Below are 23,101 nucleotides of genomic sequence, written 5' to 3'. Positions count from 1 at the left end.
ACCAATGGGTTACTTACACCTAGACACAGGTACCGAAAAAGGAAAATTCGTACCTCCCCATACTTCTTCATCTTCTCCCTTTAAATACAGCCCTCACCCCACTGCCTGTGGCAGACAGGGTCTCCTGTGTTGTCCTGGCCCAAAGTTCCCTTGTAGAGTATACACTAAACTTCTATCTCCCTTGTTTTACTTTGGGTGAATCTTTTCACTGGCCTACCACACTGGCTCCTACTCAATCGGGTCACCTCACATTTGGGAGCCCCCATCTGATCAGGAGAGACACCACATATACAAAGCAACATTCTCAGCTTCTAGGGATTAGGAACTGGTTATTTTGGGAGGGGGATATTATTCAGCCTGCCACAACATCTAAATCTACCTTTTAATCTCATATATTTAGACACAACACATATATAAAAGGGACTATATCAGCGTCCTTGGGCGGCTCAGTCAGTTAAATGTCTGACCCTTGGTTTCAGCTCAGATCATGATCTCATGGTTTTATGAGTTCAAGCCCCACATCAGGCTCTGTGTTGACCGCCCAGAGCCTACTCGGGGTTCTCTGTATCCTTCTCTTCTCTGCCCCTCCCCTGCTTGCGCTGTCTCTTTCTCAAAATAAATAAATATAGTTTTAAAAAATTGAAAAAGAAAATACAAGGGACTATGTCATACATGCTGGAGTATTTTTTTAAAGCACAGGCTTAAAAAAATTTTTTTTTTCTGTATCCCTTCACTTTTCTAAGGTTACTTGTGTTGACATGTGTCCTACACTTTTCTCCATGCTCACATAACTACGTGTATATATTGTCAAATAAAAAAACAAATCTGGGGCACCTGGCTGGCTCAGTCAGTGGAGCATGGGACTTGATCTCAGGGTTGTGAGTTCGAGCCTCACATTGGGTGTGGAGATTACTTGAAAATAAAATCTTAAAAAAACAAAAACAGAAACGGAGCACCTGGGTGGCTCAGTCGGTGAGCATCCGACTTCAGTTCAGGTCATGATCTCACGGTTTGTGGGTTTAAGCCCCAGAGTCAGGCTCTCTGCTGTCAGCACAGAGCCCACTTCAGCTCCTTTCTCCCCATCTCTCTCTCTGTCTCTCCCCCCGCCTCGCGCGCGTGTGCTCTCTCTCTCTCTCTCTCTCTCTCTCTCTCTTTAAAATAAACATTTAAAAAACAAACAAACCACAACCAAATCTGATTTAGATAAGAGACTTTACTTGAAAGAATTATTGGAGTGAGAAGGGGACTCTTGCCCTGGAAGAAAGCGCAATGAAAAGGTGGCTCGATTGAATAGCAGATCTGAGGACTTTTTACCCTGAGGCAACCATATTGGGAACTGGGCAGGGTCGGGGGGCGCAAGGGGGGGACCCTTTAATGTGGGTTACAAGCTGGCTCAGTGGGTTAAAGTGGGTTAAAGTGAGTTAAAGTTCCTAGGCCTGGAGGAAGAAGAGGAATTTAGCCAGTTGGTAGGTTCTGCGTCTGGCTTTGTCCTAGGGGAACGAGAGAGCATTTCTGGGTCTTGCCTAAGTCGAATGGGAAGTGTGTTTCTTTGCAATATGCCACTTCTGAGAATACAAAAGTGTGGGGGCATTTCTTACTATATTCCAGGAGTACACGGATCAAGTAAAATTAAACCCTGTCAATGTATGAGGTGTAATGGGTTGTTCGCTTTACAAAAATGAGATCACATTAAACGTACTTCTCTATACCTTGCTTTTTTCCGCTCAAAATTAGCTACAGAACATCCTCCCAAGTCCTGGGAGGACTCCCAAGTCCTCTTTTCCATATGCTGTTGTACCGTGATGTGCGGTCATCCCTCTACGGATGACCATGTTCTTCAACAATTAAATAAGTTCGTTTCAACTTTGGGGTTCCTGTAAGATGCTAAACTTGGGATTCCTAAAGCTACATTTCAGTTTTCAAAATCTATGTTCTTTCTTAGAACTTTCTTACAGAACCGCCAGCTCCTTTGAATTTACCTCTCTCTTGCTCCTTCTTCAGACCCTCCTCCCCCGCTGCCCCGTCGCCCAGGGAGGGAGGTGGTTAGGAAACACCCGTCTATAAAGACACCTTTTCTCTCGTCTCCCTATCTTCTTCCCCTTTCTGCTGGACCCGCGGGCCCCTCCTGCCGGGGGTGGGGGGGTGGTGTGTGTGTGTGTGTGTGTGTAGGGGGAGCTGGGGGGAGGGTGGGGGCGGGTGTCAGGAGCTTCCCGAGCGCAGAAGCTCGGTCCTCCTGGGTCCACAGAGGCCTCGCAAGGCGTGGTCCAAGCGCGGGCGCCCAGAGTGCGCGCCAGCGGGTGGCACCTGCGGGACAGGTCAGCGCGCCCAACCCACCCGAGAGGAAGGAGGCGCGCCGAAGGGACGCGTCGCCCCGATCCCTCTGGGATTTCTCCCAGGTTTTCACCCAGAACAGCACTAAAGCGTCCTCAGTTCTTTTAGATTGGATAGGAAGTATCTTTCATAAATTAGGCAGAGGGAGGAGGCCGGGCGGTCAGGGGGTGGAGCCAGCCGCTCCTTTCCAGTTGGCAAAGTTCAGGCGGCTGCGAAGTCACGGCCCCCGAGGTCGGGGCGCGGGGGCACAGCCTTGCACCGCCTCACGTGCCGGTTCGCGACAGGGAACCGTGAGACCCTGACATGCATATCAGGGGCCGCCCGTCGCCGTGGCTCCTCTGCCGGGGCGGGGGCAGACAGCGCCCCGCGACCCGCAGCTCCCCCGGGGGCGCCAGGCGCTGACCTGCAAATGTTCGGTCCGGCCGCGCGGGCCTGACAGGGGAGGCGCCCAGCCAGCCCGACGAGGGAGGCACGCGAGCTCGCTCGCGCGCGCGCGGGCACTGGGTCGGATCCCGCCGGCCGCCCAGGCACCGCCCCCGCCGGTTTTCCCCGCCCCGGCACGTCGGGGGGTTCCGGGCGCCCAGACTGCAGGGGACCGCATGGAGGCGGCCTCGCCGGCGGGACCCGCCGCCCCGCAGCCGCGCGCCCCGGGGGCAGCGGGGGGGCTGGGCAGCTTGCTGCGCGGGCTCAAAGGCCAGCTCTTCACCTGGTGAGTGCGGGGCGCGGGGGGGGGGGGTTGTACGGGGGCAGGGGCGAGGGTGCCCGCGGGCAGTGTGGGGGGGTGCTGGGTAGCCTGCTGCACGGACTCAAAAGCCAGCTTTTTGTCTGGTGAGTGCGGGGGTGCCCGGCGGGCGGTGGGGTGTGCCGGGGGCGGGGGCGGGGCAGCGGGGGTGCCGTGCAGCCTGCTGAGCGGGCTCAAAAGCCAGCTTTTCACCTGGTGCGTGGGGGAGGGGGGGGACGGGGGCAGCCGGGGCAGGGGTGGGGCTGCCGGGGGCAGGGGTGGGGCGGCCGGGGCCCCTGCGCGCACGTGGCTGCGCGGCACACGCGGCCGGGGTGGCGGGGGCCGGGGGGGGGGGGCGGCGGCCGCGCGGACTCGGGGGCCCGTCCCGGTCCCGGCGGCTCGGCACGTGCGGCCGGGACGCGGCCGCCCACCTGGCTTTGTGAAGCGCCGCGCGCTCCTCCCTCGGCGCCCTCTTGGAAATCATTGGCTTGGGAGTGAGACGATTTGGGGGAAGTCGGCCGCGTGGGCGCGGCTGGGTCGCTCCCCGGTGCCCAGCCCCCTCCCCTGCGCGGCGGGCCGGGGCCGGACGCCCCGGGGATGTTGCGAAGGAGGGGTGTCCAGCCTCCGGCGCGGCAGGTGGGCGAGCCCGCGTTCTTTCGGCCGCCCGAGCGCGTCGGACCCGGCCCGCGATCCTCTCCCCCGACCGGGGAGTTCACCCAAGTGAGGAGTCAGGGCTAAGTTGCGCTGTGCCGCCGCGAGGTCGTGCGCAGCCTGCCTCCTTCCTGGGCCTGAGCGGGGTGCACGGCCCTCCCGGCGTGGGGGGGGGGGGCCGAGCCGCCGCCGGGGTCGCCGTGCTCTGCGGGAAGCAGGAATGTGCTTAGGGACCGGCAGCGCCTGGGATGGGGTTACTGGAGGGAGGCCGTGCCTCCTGGACTCGCACGTTCACTGAGTGTCCGCTGGGTTGGGGTGCTGGGCTCAGCCGTTTCTGTGGACGCTGTCATGTCACCTCGACCGCTTTATGAGGTGGCACTCTTCCCACAGCCACTCTGCTGGTGGACAAAGGAGGCTAAGCCGTTTGCCGGGGGCCACGGGATGGCCAGGAAAGGGTGGTGCCCGCAAGCCCCGGCCAGACTGGGCCGTAACAACTTCTGGCCCCCGGCTCCTCGTGAAACAGGCTTTTGCCTTTATTTATTTACTTGTCTTCAGATGAACAAAGCACATTTCCCGTTGAAGATTGTGAAAACTCGTTTTCAAAACCGGGTCGAGAATGGTGTGTGCATTTTCGTCGTGGAAATGAGTGTAGTTCGCAATAGATGCCTGTGCAAAGTCGGGCCCAAATCGCCTTGGATCGTCCAGCTGTGTATGTCCTGACGCACGTCCACAGGCTCTCAGCTGGGAGGCAGGGTAGGGCAGTGGCTCAGGGCCCGGTTCTTCTGCACTCTGATCCCGTCGGTGCCGCCTGCCGCTTCCCAGCCGGGTGACTTTGGGGAAGTCGCTTAACCTGCCTCTGTCCCGTTTTCCTGTTTGTAAAATGGGGATAATAACAGTTCCCACCTCGTAGGGAGAATGTGAGGATTACGTGGCTGGGCCCACGGCCTGGCTCGTGGTACTGCTCTGTATCCATCAGTCGTTAGCCACCATCAGCCCTCCGTTCCTGGGGGCTCGGAAATGGGGTGGCGTACCCCGAGGTGCCAGGGGCCCGGGGGATGGGCAGACAGTACGCCAGATGGATACCCATTGAGCGAGATGTCAAGGCTTAGATGACAAGGCTTCGCGATGATTTCTTTTTTTTTTTTTTTCCTCCGAATGTTCTAATCCTTTAGCAAGGATTAGCAATCATTTCTTTTTTTCCTCCTAACGTTCTAATATTTTCAAAATCCTGGTATGTTGTAGTCAGGAGTATCTAATGTACTGGATCAGACTAGGAAACATTGCAAACCAGAATCCAAGGTGTCTGGACGGTTGCCAGAGGTAGGAATGAAAACCTTCATGAACAAAAGAGTTCTGCCAACCAAAAAAAAAAAAAAAAGGTTCCAGCCCAAGATCCTTGGAATAAAGACGGATAAAGGGGAGAGTGCATCCTCCCCTCTCATATTTAGAAGAAATAGAAGAAATCTCATCTTTAGATACAAAGATGAGATTTTTTTCTATCTCTGAACACACTTTTTTGTGTCTCCTTTATGGATTTTTACTTTCTTCCTTGTGTGAAAGCTGTTTGTGGCCATCTCATATTCCTGATGGACGCAGTCCTTAGCAGGAATTAAGTCTTTTCCCTTTTTCTATCTCTCACAACCCTACCACATCAGTGAGTGAATAGAAGAAGGATGACAGTGTTCTAGAGGCTTCCCTTCCGTTCTGCTGCACTCTCCCCTTTATCCGTCTTTATTCCGAGGATATTGGGACGGAGGCTTTTTTTCAGTTGGCAGAACTCTTGTTCATGAAGGTTTTCATTCCTACCTCTGGCAACCGTCCACACACCTTGGATTCTGGTTTGTAGTTTTTCCTTGTCTGATCCAGCAATCAGAAAAGTGCAGTTTAGGGGTGCCTGGGTGGCTCAGTCGGTTAAGCGGCCGACTTCAGCCCAGGTCATGATCTCGCAGTCCGTGAGTTCAAGCCCCGCGTCGGGCTCTGTGCTGACAGCTCAGAGCCTGGAGCCTGTTTCGGATTCTGTGTCTCCCTCTCTCTGACCCTCCCCCGTTCACGCTCTGTCTCTCTCTGTCTCAAAAATAAATAAACGTTAAAAAAAAATTAAAAAAAGAAAAGAAAAGTGCAGTTTACCAGATATCCAGTATTCCTTATACTCAATATTTTAAACTCTCAGTATTAAAACTCACCTTCCAAATTTGAGTTTGGCTTCGCAGATCCCTAACCTTGGCCACGGAACCATGGGGATGGGCAGAGGCTGGTGAGTGGGTGGATAGTACAAGGAGAGATAGTTTGTATGTAGAGGGACACGATTCTTTTCTACTCCTTTTACAAAAAAGGGGAAACTGGGTACTGAACACAGGAGAAACAACTGGGTTGTTTTTTGGCAACTGGGTACTGAACACAGGAGAAACATTTGGGGCCTGTTACCATTATGCGAGGCATGTATTCTAGGGAACCCCAACTCCTTATATACTTGCCTCACTAATAGATACTTTTTTTCCTTTGGTTAAGAATGTCAGATCACTCATTTGATAACAGTTTATTGAGGACTTACTATGTGCCAGGCATTCATGATGAGAAGCACTGTGCGTTTCCAAGTGGACTCTGCTTGTAATTTAAGCTTTTGTCATTTATTGCTGTTAACTCAAAGACAAATAGTGTGATGGGATATGGGTTTCCAGGAGTACCTGAGGATATTTACTTAATTGTATATATTTAGCAACTTACACCCTAACACCTACAGTCTAATTCATGTATGAAAAAAAAAGCATGGTTTTTATAATGACTATCAAGTTTGCATCTGTAGCAAAAACCGTGAAATATTATTTCACTTATCCTTTTCCCATTAAATAGATGGTAAGCTTTTTTTTGGGTTATATTTATTTTCAGAATTTTATTCTGATGAAAAATGAGTTTACATTCATTTTAAATACAATATGCAGACACATATAAAAAGAAGACCAGGGGGCACTTGGGTGCCTCAGATGGTTGAACGTCTGACTCTTGATTTCGGCTCGGGTCACCATCCCAGGGTTGTAGGATCAAGCCCCATGTCTGGTTCCACACTGAACATGGAGCCTGCTTGAGATTCTCTCTCCTTCTCTCTGTCTCTCTCTCTCTCTCCCCCTACACCCCTCCCCCACCTGCGTGCTTGCACGCATGCTGTCTCTCTCAAAAATAGATTTAAAAATTCAAAAAATTAAAAAAAATAAAAAGATCAGAAACATTTACACTCCACTAACTATATCTTTATATTTTGTGTTTATTTCTAGTCTTTTATTTTTGAATTTTGTGAGGATGTCTGATGGATTATACTAAGAGACTTTTTGGTACAGTAATCTATTATTTTTAAGTATCGTGTTGATGTAGAATTATAGTTTTCTTTTCTTTTTTTTTTTTAAATATGTTTGAGAGAGAGAATGCGTGGGGGAAAGGGAGAGTGAGAATCCCAAGCAGGCTCCACGCTGACAGCCCAGAGCCCGATGCGGGGTGCTAACTCACAGAACCGTGAGATCGTGACCTGAGCTGACGTGGGACACTGAACCCTCTGAGCCACCCCAGGCACCGTTAGAATTCTAGTTTTTAATTCTTACTAATTTTTCTACATCTTTTCATTTATTTATTGTCGAAGTTGGTAAGGTTTTCGATGGCACAGTCTTTATCCCATTGTTTTTGTAGCACAGTGCAGGACATGTGTTCATGTGTTCTTTCCTTTGCCCATCCTAGAGCGTCTGTGATGTTCCAGGTTCTAGACTACTCTGTGGCCCGCAGACTTGAATAGGATTTAGTGTGTGTTTCCAAGAGAAATCGAGTTCTGGTAAGAGGTTATGACCTGTGTGGTAGAGGCGAGCACATGGTACAGATGGCACAAAGGAGGGGGAAATAGAGCTCACCAGGGTGAGGTGGGGCTGGGAAGCTTGGCAGGGAAGGTGATCAGGAATGTGAAGCGGGAATAAGGGTTTTCCAGGTGAACGAGGGGAGGAAGGGCAGTCCAGGCTTGGAGGTCCCAGAGAACGTAAGGAAAGGCAGGTCGGTCAGTGAACACGAGCACACCTCTGATTGTGCAGCCAAGGGCTTGGCCCTGTGGCTCCTCCTTTCTGTTCACGTTCTTTGTTTCAAAGGTGAAGGCCCAGAATTTTTTTTTTTTAATCTCAGAGAGAGAGAGAGAGATAGCGTGTGTTTGCACACGTGCGAGGTGGGGAGGGGCAGAGGAAGAGGGAGAGAGAATCTCAAGCAGGCTCCATGCTCAGCAAGGAGCCCAGCTCGGGGCTCGATCCCACAACCGTGAAATCATGACCTGAGTCGGATGCTGAAATGACAGAGCCACCCAGGTGCCCCAGGCCTGGGAATTTTTGAACGAGTCATTTAGTGGTGTTGAACCACACCTCCTTCATGTATTCACTCAACAGACATCTACTGAGTGCTCACTGCGTGCACGGCACAGTCTTAAGCTGGTCTGCTGCTCTGCCGGAGGGTATTGTTCTGTGGTGTTATTTAAGCAGAGGTGTAAGTCGAGGGGCTTTTTGTGGCCTGTGCAAGTGTGGGATTAGGAAACTCTAGATCATACCGGTCTCCAAAATATCTCCTTCCTTTTGCACTTTCATCTGTGAGATTATTTAATTGACATCCGCCTCTTCTGACCGCAGGACACGAGGGATCCTGCTTACTTTTTGTCACTGTTGCATACCCTGCCCAGCACAGCACCTACCTTATAATAGATGCACAGTGAACATCAGATGATTGAGTGAATCCCTAATTCCCAGTAGGAATTTTATTGTAATCACATCTCTTTAAAACAAGCAAACAAACACACACACACACACACACACACACACACACACACACAGGCACACATTCCTGGGGCGCCTGGACAGCTCAGTCAGTTGACCGGCTGGCTCTCGATTTCAGCTCAGGTCATGATCCCAGGGTTGTGGGATCAAGCCCCACTTTGGGCTCCTCGTTGACAGCACAGAGCCTGCTTGGGATTCTGTCTCTCTCTGCCCCTCTCCCCCTGCTCATGCACACACTCTCTCTCTGTCTAAAATAAAATAAAATAAAATAAAATAAAATAAAATAAAATAAGATACATTTCTGTTCAGGGCTGTATGTTTATAACGTAGTCATGTCGTGTTCATCTGTTTCGTTGTTTCTCAGTCAGCCTTATTGACGTTTTAGGTGGAATAATTCTTTGTTGGGGGACCGTCCTGTACGCTGTAGGGTGTAGCAGCACCCTGTGGTCTCTACCCGCTAGAGGCCAGCATAGCCTCCCCCAACCCCACCTCTGAGTTGTGACGATCAATAATCTTCCCAGACATTGTCAAATGTCTCCTGGAGGGACAGAATCCCCCTTGGATGAGAACCTCTGATTTAGCCCTATTGTTTCTAACTAATTGCCGTAGAGTATTCTGTGACTGCCAGGTCCTCCAGTGGTGGCCCCACCCAAGTAGTTTTCCGCTCCTGGCCTCCACAAACTGTGGTGAGTGTGCCCCTACGTGTCCCCTTATGTCCTGGGGAAGAGCTAGAGGCCAGGCTCAAGGTGTGAGTCCTTCCAGGTGACTTTAAGTAGAAGAGAGGGGATGAGCCCCAGGATGGAGACTCCATGGGCCTCACGGAATCCTGCTGGTTGCGATTCTCTCCTTCCCTGCAGGCTGTTCTGTGACCTCGGCTTTATCAGCAGCTGCTCTGGGGGAAGAAGGAGGTGGCCTCTTGAGGTTGTGGCCCATTAGCCCTGAGAGTTGGGAGGGGTGGGTGGAGGAATGAGTTTTGGCTGGACAGCCTGAGCCTTCTTATGAACCTCTCAATAGTGCAGGGCGTTGGGCAAGGGACAGGCAGTGATTGTCCCCGTGCAGCGTGGGACAGAGGTCTGGGTGGACTTCGCCAGCTTCTCTCCCAGGCGCCCTGAGCGGCCTCCGCCTGTTCTCCGCCCCGGGCTGTAGCCCTCTCCCTTGGCAGACCACTTGCAGACAACGTTTGTGTTCCTCTTGTCTCTGCTCCTTTCTCCGGGTTGCTTTGGGGAAGTATGAGCTGACTGCCAGGGCTTACTCCCCATCTCGACAGCACTTGCAGAACATTCCTGGAGTCCCCCTCTCCCCTTCAGTCCCTGTTGTCACCGTGCCCTGTAGCTTCCGTTTGTGCCTCTTCGTGCCGCAGTCCCATCCCCGTACAGGAGCCAGATGACGTCAGATAAAACCAGAGACTGTCGGGAGCTGCCGGCACAGAAGAGCTCACCCCTTATCGGACGTCTTCCTCACCTTCATCAGTGAGGTCGTGGGCCGTCCTATACAGGTATTTTTGGTCCTTTTGATGGCAGGCGAGTAACTTGCCCAAGCGCGCGTGGCTGGTGAGAGGTGGGCCGTGGCGGTTTCATTGGCCTCTGACGACCAGACCTGCTTTACCGTTTCAGAAATCCCCCTGCGTTGTGTTCAGGCTGAAGCTTCGGACCTGCACCGGGTCTGCAAACACGGGGATGCTCTTGGGGTTCCCTGGAGGTTCCTCAGGGTCCATTATGGGGGCAAGTTGGGAAATAGGAACTGTGGGCTTCCGGGCCGGTCTCCGGCACCCGCCGGGTGTGTCGGTCTGCCTGCCTTGTAGTCGGACTTTTAAGCCAGATGCTTGGGGACAGGGTTCTGGAGCTACGGGAGGTCTGAGCGCTCCGGGTGACTGGGTGGAGCTCTAGCTGTGGCCGTTTGTCCCATCCCTCCTCATCTTCCCTGCCCGCCGTCCTCCTTTACCTGAACACAACTATTGTATTTTTAGTCATTTTCATTGTGGTAAAATATATGTAACATGAAATTTACCAATTGAATCATGTTAAGTGTACAATTCAGTGACGTCAAGTGCGTTCACGATATTGGGCAGCCATCACCGCTGTCCAGTTCCAGAATTTAGTCATCATCCCATCCAGAAACTCTGTATGTCTTGAACACTAGCTCCGCGACCCCTGTCCCTCAGCCCCCCGTAAGCACCATTGTCCTTTCTGTTTCTGTGAACTCGACTGTTCTAGATCCCGCATGTAAGTGCAGTCATGCGATATTGGTCCTTTGGTGAGGTCCAGGCTTCTCGAGGCGAACTCCAAGGCTCCCCGTACTGGGCCGCCTCCCAGAACATCACCTCCCTGTGTTCCGGGGACGGCAACAAGCCTCTGCTTCCCCTGCACACACCTTAGTGTGCACCTTTACCCGTAGCTTCCCTGGTGGATGCTTTCCTTGTCCAACCTCTTATGGCTGCTTCCAGAGTGTGGGCATTGAGTCACGTGGTCCTTTTCCCTTGTCTCTCTTCACACACATCTTGGCTTAGGTGCCTTCTGTCCTAACTCCTTGCATTTACCATATCATGACATAATAGGTAATCATCACCAGCCTGGGACAATGCCTTGAAAAAAATTTAAACAAAATTTTTAAGAATTCTTTTTCAACGTTTATTTATTTTTGGGACAGAGAGAGACAGAGCATGAACGGGGGAAGGGCAGAGACAGAAGGAGACACAGAATCGGAAACAGGCTCCAGGCTCTGAGCCATCAGCCCAGAGCCCGACGTGGGGCTCGAACTCACGGACCGTGAGATCGTGACCTGGCTGAAGTCGGACGCTTAACCGACTGCGCCACCCAGGCGCCCCGAAATTTTTAAGAATTCTTAAAAAAATTTTTTTTAATGTTTATTTTTGAGAGAGACAGACAGAGCATGGGCGGGGGAGGGGCAGAGAGAGGGGGACAGAGGATCTGAAGCAGGCTCCAGGCTCTGCAATGGCAGCAGAGAGCCTGATGCAGGGCTTGAACTCCCAAAGAAACTCGAGATTATGACTTGAGCCAAAGTCCAACGCTTAACCAACTGAGCCATCCAGGTGCCCCTGTTTTTGTTTTTGTTTATTTAATGTTTATTTATTTTGAGAGAGAGTGTGCGAGTAGGGAGGAACAGAGAGGGAGGGAGTGGGAATCCCAAGCAGGTCTGAGATGTCAGCACAGAGTGACACGGGGCTCGAACTCGAACTCACAAACCGTGAGATCATGACCTGAGCCAAGATCAAGAGTCAGATGCTTAACCAACTGAGCTGCCCAGGTGCCCCTAGATGTTAGTTCATCTTTGAAGTACCTCTGCTACTTACTTTGTGCCTGGCTTTGAACTGAAATGGTAGCAGTTGGTTTCTAGGAGCGGTAATAACCTTTTTTTCAACAAGATTTGGTAAATCCCATGAAGAAATTAAATTAGGCTATTTTTGAAGAGGAGTTTTCAGAGATGCTTTGAACGGTAGTCACATCTGTGGAAAAAGCAAATTGCCTCCCAAAGTAATTGCTTGTGTATATAAGAGGGGTGTCTGGGTGGCTCAGTCAGTTAAGCATCCAACTTCGGCTCAGGTCATGATCTCTCCGTCTGTGAGTTCGAGCCCCACACCCGGCTTTGGGCAGACAGCTCAGAGCCTGGAGCCTGCTTCGGATTCTGTGTCTCCCCCTCTGCCCCTTCCCTGCTCACGCTCTGCCTCTGTCTTTCAAAAATGAATTAATGTTAAAAAAAATTTTTTTTTTTGAATAATAATAAAAGCCAGACTTGGTTGAGTAAAGCTTAGTTGGTGCACTTACAGCAACCTCAGTCTTCCAGAATCTCAGGGTGGATTAACTCGTGTAATCCTTACAGTAATTTTCTGTGGTGAGCATTATAATGCTGTCATTGCCAGCCCCCTTTGACACACGTGGGAGAGGATTCACAGAGAGGTCAAGTATTTTCCCCATCAGTCATAGTCACATAGTAGTAAGGACTGCAACTAGCTTGTACCTCCTCCCCCACAAGGCAGTCTGGCCCCAGAGCCCGTGCTCCTAACCACTGAACTACCCTGCCTCTTGTCAGTTGGGGAGCAAACAAACAAAAAAAAGACCTTGGACAGTTAGCACGGTTCCCCCACCCCCTCAAGCTTTTTGCTATTTATATCCCCAGGGGTGCCAGAGAGTACATAAAGTCACAGGATATATAATATAATACGTCTTTCTGAAGCATCATTTAATTAATTATACATATATTTATATATATATATGTATATATATATATTCAGGTGGGGGGGCAGGGAGGGAGGGAGTGAGAGAGAGAGAGAGAGAGAGAGAGAGAGAGAGAGAGAGAGAGAATCTGAAGTAGGCCTTGCTGTATTAGCATAGAGCCTGACATGGGGCTTGAACTCAAAACTGGGAGATCCTGACGTGAGCTGAAACCATGAGTCAGATACTTAACTGAGCCATCCAGGCACCTCACTTAATTTATTTTTTATTTTATTGTATTTTATTGTATATTTTTAAAAGCTTAAAAGTTATTTATTTATTTACTTATTTATTTTGAGAGAGAGACAGAGCGTGGGCAGAGAGAGAGAGATTGGGACAGAGAATCCCAAGGAGGCTCCATGTTGTCAGCACAGAGCCTGATGTAGGGCTCAAACCCACAACCCTGAGATCATGACCTGAGCTGACAGCTGGAGGAGGACGCTAAACTGACTGAGCCACCCAGGCGCCCCTGTTTTATTTTTTTTTTTTTAATTAATTTTTTTTTTTTTTTCAACGTTTATTTTTATTTTTGGGACAGAGAGAGACAGAGCATGAACGGGGGAGGGGCAGAGAGAGAGGGAGACACAGAATCGGAAACAGGCTCCAGGCTCTGAGCCATCAGCCCAGAGCCCGATGTGGGGCTCGAACTCACGGACCGCGAGATCGTGACCTGGCTGAAGTTGGACGCTTAACCGACTGCGCCACCCAGGCGCCCCTGTTTTATTTTTTTAAGTAGCCTCTATACCCAACGTGGGGCTTAAACTCATGACCCTGAGATCAAGAGTCCCATGCTCCACCCACTGAGCCAGCCAGGCGCCCCTCATCTAGTTTATATTTTAGACTCCAGCTGCATGCAGGCAGAGTAATCATAATCCCTGGCTCATGACACACGTTCACGGTGGGCCCAGGAATGGCCGAACTACTACTTTTGTGCAGTAAGTTCTGCAAACCCATCAGCAGCCCTAAAACCAGAATCTGTGATGGTAACTTACCTGGTCACACCTCTCCCACTCTCCTTCCCCAGCCAGAGATCATCTCACCATTCCCTTGCTCTCTCGCTCTCTCTCTCTTTTTTACAGTTTTGTACCTCTGTGTGTTTCTAAAAAGTATGTGTTCATTATCATTTTTTTTTAGTTTATTAAAAGGATATCATGCTATAGCTAACCTGTTGGGATTTATTTCCCCTTCTGTATCACACTGCCAAGATTCATGCATGCTATCGCCTAATGCCGCAAAAACCCTCCCTTTGACTCTCTATAATATTTTTTTGCTGTGAATGTGCCGTACTTTATTAATTCAGTTAATGGACATTTGTGTTTTTTCCAAGTTTTTTCCTGTAGTGAACAGGACTTCCAGGAACATTTTTCTTCAGGTCCCCTATCAATCACAGATAAGCATTTCTTTTATACACACACTTGGTGCGCTATGGAGCATCTTGGTGGGGAAGAGCCAGATTTGGGGTGTGTAACTAACTGTTCAACTTCACAGAATGCCAGACTGTTTTTCCAAAGTGGTGGTACCGGGGTGCCTGGGTGGCTCAGTCCATTAAGCGTCCGACTCTCGGTTTTGACTCAGGTCACGATCTCACGGTTTGTGAGTTCAAGCCCCACATTGGGCTCTGCACTGACAGTGCAGAGCCTGCTTGGGATTCTCTCTCCCCTCTCTCTCTGCCCCCCCCCCCCCCACTCACATGTGCGCTCTCTCTCAAAATAAGTAAACTTAAACAAACAAACAAGGGTAGTGGTATCGCTTATACTGCCTCCCGCCGAGTAGGAGAAATCCTGTGAAACACGCATCCTTTCTAACACCTGGTATTATTAGACTTCTAAAGTTTTGACGGTCAGGTGAATGGAAAGAGTGTCTCTGATTTGCATATTCCTGATCGCTAATGCAGGTGGGTCTCTGTCTGCTGGCCTCACGTGTTTCCACTTGGAAGAGATACCCATGTTGTCTTTGCAAGAACCATGTTTCGCACGTTGCTTTTGTCCTACCCGTTGGCCCTGTTCACAGTGCAGTTTACATGGATTTTAAGGATCCCCCTGGAGAGCTGAAGAAGTTGGAGCTTGTGTCGGGTTCCCTGCTAATGGCAATTTACTTCTCCTTGCTTAATATTAAGAGGTAATTCTGTTGAAAAGCTTGAGAGTCGGTTGGGTTTCACCAGGAGCAGTGGGAGCTGAGGAAGGAGGCGAGTGGGTTTTTCTGGTGTGAGCCCCGAGGAATGCTGACGGGCTCACAGGAAATCTCCCTGCCGCCCCCGCCTCTCCTTCCCTGCAGGGCAAGTGCCAGGAACTTTCTTAGATCAGGCTTAGGCTGCTGTTTTCTGGTGCCCGGTTGGTGTTGGATGAGTGTATTCGTGAGAAACCCGGCTCACCACGGGTGTGGGTAAAGCAGGACTGATTACTTTACGGAACTGGAGGAGGTTAAAGTGCCAAACCACGGAGGGCAGGGACACAGCTGGAGTCGGGAAGCCAGCCACACCGGGATTTTCTGTCTGCGCTTTGACTGGCTGTTGATTTCCTGCTTTGAACTGCAGACTGCTTGATTGTCTTGACCTCGGGATCACATTTGACGGTTTAAACCACACACAGAAATAAGCAAATAAAACCCTTCGCTTTTGAAAACGGTATTTCTGTTTTGGTGATCCACGGGAAGGCTCATTTAGATTTTACAGCAGTTGAAAAAACAGCCCTGCGAAATTTGTGATTTGGCCTCCGTGGGCAGGAAGCAGTAGGAATTTCAAGTTTTATGGGCTGTGACTTCTTGGCTGCTTGTTGAGAACAGGGTTAGTCTGTTTTCTTCCGTGCCTGTGCCAGACTGGGGTGGGGGGGGAGAGGGCGGCGTGTGCTAAACTCTCATCATCCCGACTCTTGAAACATGGCACACTTACTACCCCACGCTCATCTCGTCCTTCAGAACCTACTCTACCCCTCCCTGCACCCACCGTGCTGGCCCTTCTCAACTCCCGTTCCTCACCTCTGGAGTGTGTTCCCCCTGGTGTCCCTCGTAGAATTCTCAGAGGCGTCTGGGGGCGGGGAGGGTCCTGGAGTGGAGAGGCCAGTCTGCCCCATGTTGACCACAGTTTAACGCCGCCCCCTCCCCGCATCTAGGCTGCAGGACTCACGGTCCTCTTCGGACATGTATCGGAAAACTAGGTGATTTATAGACGTGTTTCACACTTTTCTCATTTCAACCAATCACAGATCGGAGAACAGAGGGAGGCTGTTGAATAGGGCGGTATTATGTCGTCTCTCGTTTTTTGTTTTTTTTTTTTAATTTTTTTTTTCTTTTTTTTTCAATGTTTTTTTATTTATTTTTGGGACAGAGAGAGACAGAGCATGAACGGGGGAGGGGCAGAGAGAGAGGGAGACACAGAATCGGAAACAGGCTCCAGGCTCCGAGCCATCAGCCCAGAGCCTGACGCGGGGCTCGAACTCACAGACCGCGAGATCGTGACCTGGCTGAAGTCGGACGCTTAACCGACTGCGCCACCCAGGCGCCCCTTTTTTAATTTTTTTTTAAAGTTTATTTATTTTTGAGAGAGACAGAGAGAGAGTGAGCTGGGGAGGGGCAGAGAGAGAGAGAGAGAGACACAGAATCCGAAGCAGGCTCCAGGCTCTGAGCTGTCAGCACAGAGCCCGACGTGGGGGCTCGAACTCCCAGATGGCGAGATCGTGACCTGAGCCAAAGTCAGACGCCTAAACGACTGAGCCACCCTGCTGCCCCTGCCCTCTCTCGTTTTCATTAGAACACCCCTTATTCAAATAATCGTTGAACATGTCGTCAAGTGGGTTGTGCTCATCAGTGCCTACTGTCAGAGATGCAGGGTTAATTGGTGTCGCTTGATCTCCTTGCATGGTGTCAGACTATTCAATATTACAGGACTTATTTTATTCTCAGGGAGGCCGTGCATAGGATGGGAAAAGTACAGATTACTGAGTTTCTGGCCTTGGGCGAGTTTCTCACTGGGACAGCTGTCCACACAGTCCCTATCTCGGGAGAGGTTTTGTGAGATTTAAGTGGAGTAACGTGCATAAGCACTTACTGTGCCACGTGACACACGCTTATTTTTATGAAGCTGCCTCACCTTTGTTAGGATCGTGGGAAAGGTGTTTGAGGCCCTAATAGTCGTGAGCAGTGTTCTTCCTGGGGGACGGTGACACACTGCCTGGATTGCTCCCCAGCTTCTACGATTTGCTAGCTATGTGACATGGGGCATGTTGTGCGATCTCCGGGCCTCAGTTTCTTTACAAATGGCACTAATCATAGCATCTACCTCATAGGATTGTTGGCAGGATTGCATGAATTAGGACAGTGAAATGTGAAATTGTTGGGCCCGTGCTTGGTACATGGATAGGGCACGCTCAATGTGGTAGATACTATTTTCACTGCTTAAAAAAATTTTTTTATAATTATTTATTTTTGAGAGAGAGAGAAAAAAAAAACGTTAGTGAGGGAGGGGCAGAGAGAGAGGGAGACACAGAATCCAAAGCAGGCTCCGGGCTCTGAGCTGTCGGCATAGAGCCCGATGCAGGGCTCAAACTCACGAGCTGTGAGATTATGACCTGAGCTGAAGTTGGATGCTTAACGGACTGAGCCCCTCTGGCCTCTATTTTCACTGTTGATAGTAACAATGGTAACAATAATAATAGTTACAATAGTAACAAGAACAGTAATAGTAACATTGTTAGATATTGTATAGATACATATATGGGTGGGGGCACAAAAATATCCCTGACATAGTTTCTGCATTTATAATCTAGCTAAGCAAATGCAACACACATATAAAACACTCCAGACAGTATGGAAAGTGGGGGAAAGACGGCTACAACCCAAATGCCATCGGGTTTGAGAGGTCGGCATTCTGGAACTGAGCACATTTCTTACTTTTTTCCCACAGTTATTTTCTTGGCGTACCAGAATAGAAAGAACACAGGCTTTAGAATCTTTAATTTTTATTTAACGTTTATTTACTTTTGAGAGCGAGAGAGAGACAGAGTGTCATCGGGGGAGGGACAGAGAGAGGGAGACACAGAATCCAAAGCAGGCTGCAGGCTCTGAGCTGTCTGCACAGAGCCTGACACGGGGCTTGAGCTCACAAACTGCGAGATCATGACCTGAGCTGAAGTCAGAGGCCCAGCCAACTGAGCCACCCAGGGGCCCCAAGAATCTTATTTGGATGTTAATGCAGTGCTGTTATTTGTTTATCCTTTGAACCTTGTTAAAAGACCCTGGAATTTTGGCAAAATGACACCTGCATTTTAGGGTTTATGAAAATCCAGTAAGTTAATATACACAAGAGCTTAGTGAGTTTGAGCCCTGAATTGGACTCTTTCTGCTGTCAGCTCAGAACCTGCTTTGGATCCTCTGTCGCCCCCTGTCCCTGCCTCTCCCCCACTAGCGCGCTCTCTCTCTCCCTCTCTCAAAAATAAATAAACATTAAAAAATATAAATATATGTTAGATCTTAATACAGTGACTGTTACCCACTAGTTTCCCGTCCTTTTATGGCATAGAGGGTATTAATGTTTCCCCTGTGTTCTTGACTATTTAAGAGTCATGTAGGACAATGTTCAAGAAGAGATCACTTAGGGGCGCCTGGGTGACGCAGTCGGTTAAGCGTCCGACTTCAGCCAGGTCACGATCTCGCCGTCCGTGAGTTCGAGCCCCGCGTCGGGCTCTGTGCTGATGGCTCAGAGCCTGGAGCCCGTTTCCGATTCTGTGTCTCCCTCTCTCTCTGCCCCTCCCCCGTTCATGCTCTGTCTCTCTCTGTCCCAAAAATAAATAAACGTTGAAAAAAAAATTTAAAAAAAAAAAAAAAAGAAGAGATCACTTAGTTTACAATTTTTACTTTTGCTGGTTTGCATAAAACTAGTTCAGTAGTTTGTGGCTTGGTGACATGGATTTATTTTCTCCCTGGCAAATGATGAAAGTGGTTTAATCCAGGAAGGCTCCTGATCAGCTTTGTCTGCAGTTGTTTAAGAGATTCCTGTTTATTTGCTGTAACTGTCTTGTTACTAAGGGAATTCATTGAGATGAATATAAACAGTGAGAACATTATGATTCACGTGTTATTTTAAGGTATCATACCCATTGCTGACCTAGTGTATTACTCTTCTATTGCTGTCAAATCACCACAAACTTAGTGGTTTAAATTTTTTTTAATGTTTATTTTTGAGAGAGAGAGAGACAGAGCATGAGTTGGGGAGGGACAGAGAGAGAGGGAGACACAGAATCGGAAACAGGCTCCAGGCTCTGAGCTGTCAGCAGAGAACCCGACGCGGGGCTCACATACACAGACCACGAGATCATGACCTGAGCTGAAGTCCAACGCTTAACCGCCTGAGCCACCCGGGCGCCCCTCAAACTTAGTGGTTTTAAACAACATGTTTATTGTCTGACAGTTCTGTAGGACACACATCTGATGCGGGTCTCACTGGGCTAAAATCGAGGCATTTGGCAGGGACCTTGTATTCTCTTTTGGGAGTTCTGGAGAGAATGATTGTTGCCCTTTTCTGCTTCTGGAGGTGGCCTGTACTCTGTGCCTCCTGGTGCCCGCTCCATCGTCAAAGCCGGCCCTGCTGCCTGTGTCTCTGACCGGCTGACTTTGCTTCTGTGGTCATGTCTCCTGACTGCAGCTGGGCAAGGTTCTCCCTTTAAGGACTTCTGTGATCGGATGGGGCCTCGCCGGACACTCCAGGATGAAGTCCCCCCCCCCCCCCAAACAGTCGTCACAATTGCAAAGGCCCTTTCATCATGTAAAAGGAAAAACCTGTATTTTCCTACACTCACTTCTTCTGACCACAAATGTATGCGGGTTTTCCCTACATCCACCAATTCTCCAGACCGAAACTGGGTGTCTCACCATTCAGTTATGACACTAACTACCTGGAGTTAGCACAGACCCCACAGGTTAAGGGCTCAGTCCCTCAAGACTGCCCTCTCCCGACTCCCGACCCCCCGTTTTTTTTTTTTTTTTTTTTTAAATTTTTTTTTTTCAACGTTTATTTATTTTTGGGACAGAGAGAGACAGAGCATGAACGGGGGAGGGGCAGAGAGAGAGAGGGAGACACAGAATCGGAAACAGGCTCCAGGCTCTGAGCCATCAGCCCAGAGCCCGACGCGGGGCTCGAACTCCCGGACCGCGAGATCGTGACCTGGCTGAAGTCGGACGCTTAACCGACTGCGCCACCCAGGCGCCCCTGACCCCCCGTTTTTTATTATTTATTTATTTTTAACTTTTTAATTAACGTTTTATTTTTGAGAGAAAGAGATAGAGTGAGAGAGGGGGAGGGGCAGAGAGAGAGAGAGGGAGACACAGACTCCGAAGCAGGCTCCAGGCTCTGAGCTGTCGGCACAGAGCCCGACGTGGGGCTCGAACTCAGAAACCGCGAGATCATGACCTGAGCCAAAGTCGGACGCTTAACTGACTGAGCCACCCGGGTGCCCCACGGACGCCGCTTTTTAGACACCAGTTGTGAGTCCCAGGCTGTCGCCTTGTACAGGGGGTTCTCATGACCCCCCGCCTCAGGTTCAATAATTTGCTGGAGTGGCTCACAGAACTCAGGAAAACAGCTTTTTTATTAAACTACTAGTTTATCATGAAAAGATACAACTCACGAACAGCCAGATAGAAGAGATGCGCAGGGCAAGGAATGCGCGAGGGGAAAGGGCGTGGAACTTCACTCTCCCAGCACGTCACTATGTCCACCAACCTGGGAGGTCTCAGTCCTTCGGTTAGGATTTTTATGGAAGACGTCATCGTATAGGCACAGGTGATTAAATCGTTGGTCATTCGTGATTAACTCAACCTCAAGCCCCCTCTCTCCCTCCGGTGGGGCTCAAGGTTACACACCTTTAATCATAAATTGGTTCCCTTGGTAACCAGCTCCCCACCCCCTTAAGAGCTTTCCAAAAGTCACCTCATTAACATAAACTGGGGTGTGATTGAAACGGGCTGGTTCTGAAGACAGAAGATGCTTCTTTCTTATCACTGAGGAAAGAGCTTTGGTGGGGAGCCAAGATTAAAGCATATATTTCTCATTATATCGCAGCATGTAAGGTGACCCATTCACAGGTTCCAGGAGCCTAGGGCGTGGGCACTTTTGAGGAGCCACTGTTCTCCCTACTCTCCCTACTCTCTTCTACACCAATGTCACACATTGGTGTAGAATCTAAAAGTGGTTCCGATGAGAAAGTAGGGCACAGAGGCACATGAGAGGCTCCGTCAGTTCAGCGTCTGACTCTTGATTTCCGCTCAGGTCACGATCTTGCGCGCGGTTCATGAGATCGAGCCCCACGTCAAGCTCTGTGCTGATGGCCCGGAGCCTGCCTGGGATTCTCTGTCTCCATCTCTGTCTGCCCCTCCCCTGCTTTCTCTCTCCCTCTCTCTCTGTCTCTTCCAAAAATAAATAAATAAACATTTAACAACAATAACAACAACAAAAGAAAGTAGAGCTCAAAGACCACCTAGATGCTGGTGAAAACGTAAACAATAATTCATAAAACGTCAAGGAAATCTTTTCCCAGCTCCTAACCCACAACTTTTGCACGTGGTCAGTGTTTGAAATAATCAACCAAGAATTGCTAGACCCTTTTTAAGTTGCGTGATCTGTTTGAAAGAGATTAGGTAGCTGCTCATTCCTTTGGATGAGCTCCATCTAGGAGCTCCAGTTAAGGTGGGTTATTGACAAAGTGAGTCGTTCCCTCTGCTGGTTCAGCATTCCTATTAAAGCCTTTCTCTTGACCCAAACAGCTTGTCTTTATTCATCAGGTCTCAGATGAAATATCACTTCATGAGTAAAGCCTCCCAAGAAATCTCAGATTAGGTTAGGTCCCATCCATCGTACCATTTTTGACAAAATGGGTGGACCTAGAGGGTATTATGCTAAAGGAAATAAATCAGACTGCTTCTTTGGTGTTTGTCTTCCCTGCTGTATTGTGAATTTGATGAAGGCAGGGCCGGTAATTTCTGTCCTCCCGGAGGCTGGCAGTATCAGGAACCTGCTAGGTGGTAACAGATATTTGCTGAATTGAACTGGATGCCATTAAGAAGGCGGTCATAAAAGTAGGTCACTGTGGGTTGTTGAGGTTGCCTGCCAGGTTGGAGTGTTTCCATCGAGTAGACCAGACTTCTCCCAGAATTCTCTGGTGTCTAGGTAGAAGTCCCGGGGTGGTATACCACTGCAAGGGCTGTCCCCTCTCGTCAGGACGGACACAGAGAGAAACTTGACTTGATCATCTTTGACACAGACCAGCTCCCTCAGACCAGGCTGCGGTGTTCCGGGTGTGCTCTGTCCAGTCCATAGGTGTGGTTACCTTCAAATACTTCAAGTGGCTGTTCTCTGTCTCTCTCTCTCTCTGCATACTTCCTTCTGTGTGTGTGTGTGTGTGTGTGTGTGTGTGTGTGTGTGTGTTTTAAGGTTCAGTAACCAATCAGGGCAATGAGTGCTGGCCCCTTCAACTAGCATCTGTTTGATTTTCTGCCAAACTCTAATTTTCCAGAGGATTTGATATTGATAGCTTTCTTTTATTGGCTGTGGAATGATATCATGATGATTAAAGTTCACAGGTATTGCAGGGATGCCTGGGTGGCTCTCGGTTGAGCATCTGACTTCAGCTCAGGTCATGATCTCGAGGTTTGTGAATTCAAGCCCCATGTCAGGCTTGCTGCTATCAGTGAGGATCCCGCTTCGGACTCTCTGCCCACCCCCCCCTTGAATCCCTCCCTCTCTTGTGCTTTTTCTCTCTCTCAAAAATAGACATTTAAAAAACAAAAGTCAAGGGGCGCCTGGATGGCTCAGCCAGTTGGGCCTCTGACTTTGGCTCAGGTCATGACCTCACATTTTGGGAGTTTGAGCCCTGCGTCCAGCTCTGTGCTGATGGCTTGGAGCCTGGAGCCTGCTTTGGATTCTCTGTCTCCCTCTCTCTGCCCCTCCCATACTAGTGCTCTGTCTCTCTCTCTCTCTCTCTCTCTCTCTCTCTCTCTCTGTCTCTCAAAAAGAAATAAATGTAAAAAAATAAGTGATCAGAATGTGTTAGGATATATTTGCACGCAGAATTCCAAGTAAAATACAAAATAATTATAATTCTATAGTAACTGACTTAGTTCTGTGATAACCAGTCTGCAGTTATTAAGGAATGTATTATCCATTTTAAATATATATAGGAAAATATAATATTGAAGTCATGTTCAACGATCAGATAAAAGGCCAGACATTTAAAACAGAGATGGCAGTCACATGATCCTGTATTTTTGCAGCTTCACTCATTTTCATCAAATTGGTTAGAGAGAGGAAAAAAAAGGAATGGGCCCTCTGTTTTGAAGTTACTTTAACAGAATCATGTAGAAGGGGACATAGTCGGCTTAGCAAATGCACTTTACTT

General features: G+C 49.4%; 1 protein-coding gene across 3 annotated transcripts in view; it reads left to right on the top strand.

Moving 5' to 3' along the window:
- The first annotated feature begins 2,548 nt into the window (after positions 1-2,548).
- The window catches only part of SLC35F2 (solute carrier family 35 member F2), a 57,653-nt gene continuing 37,100 nt past the window's right edge, over positions 2,549-23,101 (top strand). For all 3 annotated transcript variants that reach the window (XM_047071578.1, XM_047071579.1, XM_047071580.1), the window contains exon 1: positions 2,549-3,040. In XM_047071578.1, the coding sequence (XP_046927534.1) occupies positions 2,931-3,040 (110 nt within the window). In that variant the 5' untranslated portion in view covers positions 2,549-2,930. The remainder of the gene's footprint in view (positions 3,041-23,101) is intronic.

This window comes from Lynx rufus, unplaced genomic scaffold (assembly GCF_022079265.1).
Source record: "Lynx rufus isolate CCGP_SWC_20201006 ecotype Redwood Valley unplaced genomic scaffold, mLynRuf1.p SCAF_9, whole genome shotgun sequence".
NCBI lineage: Eukaryota > Metazoa > Chordata > Mammalia > Carnivora > Felidae > Lynx > Lynx rufus.
This window is presented reverse-complemented; position numbering and strand designations above follow the sequence as displayed.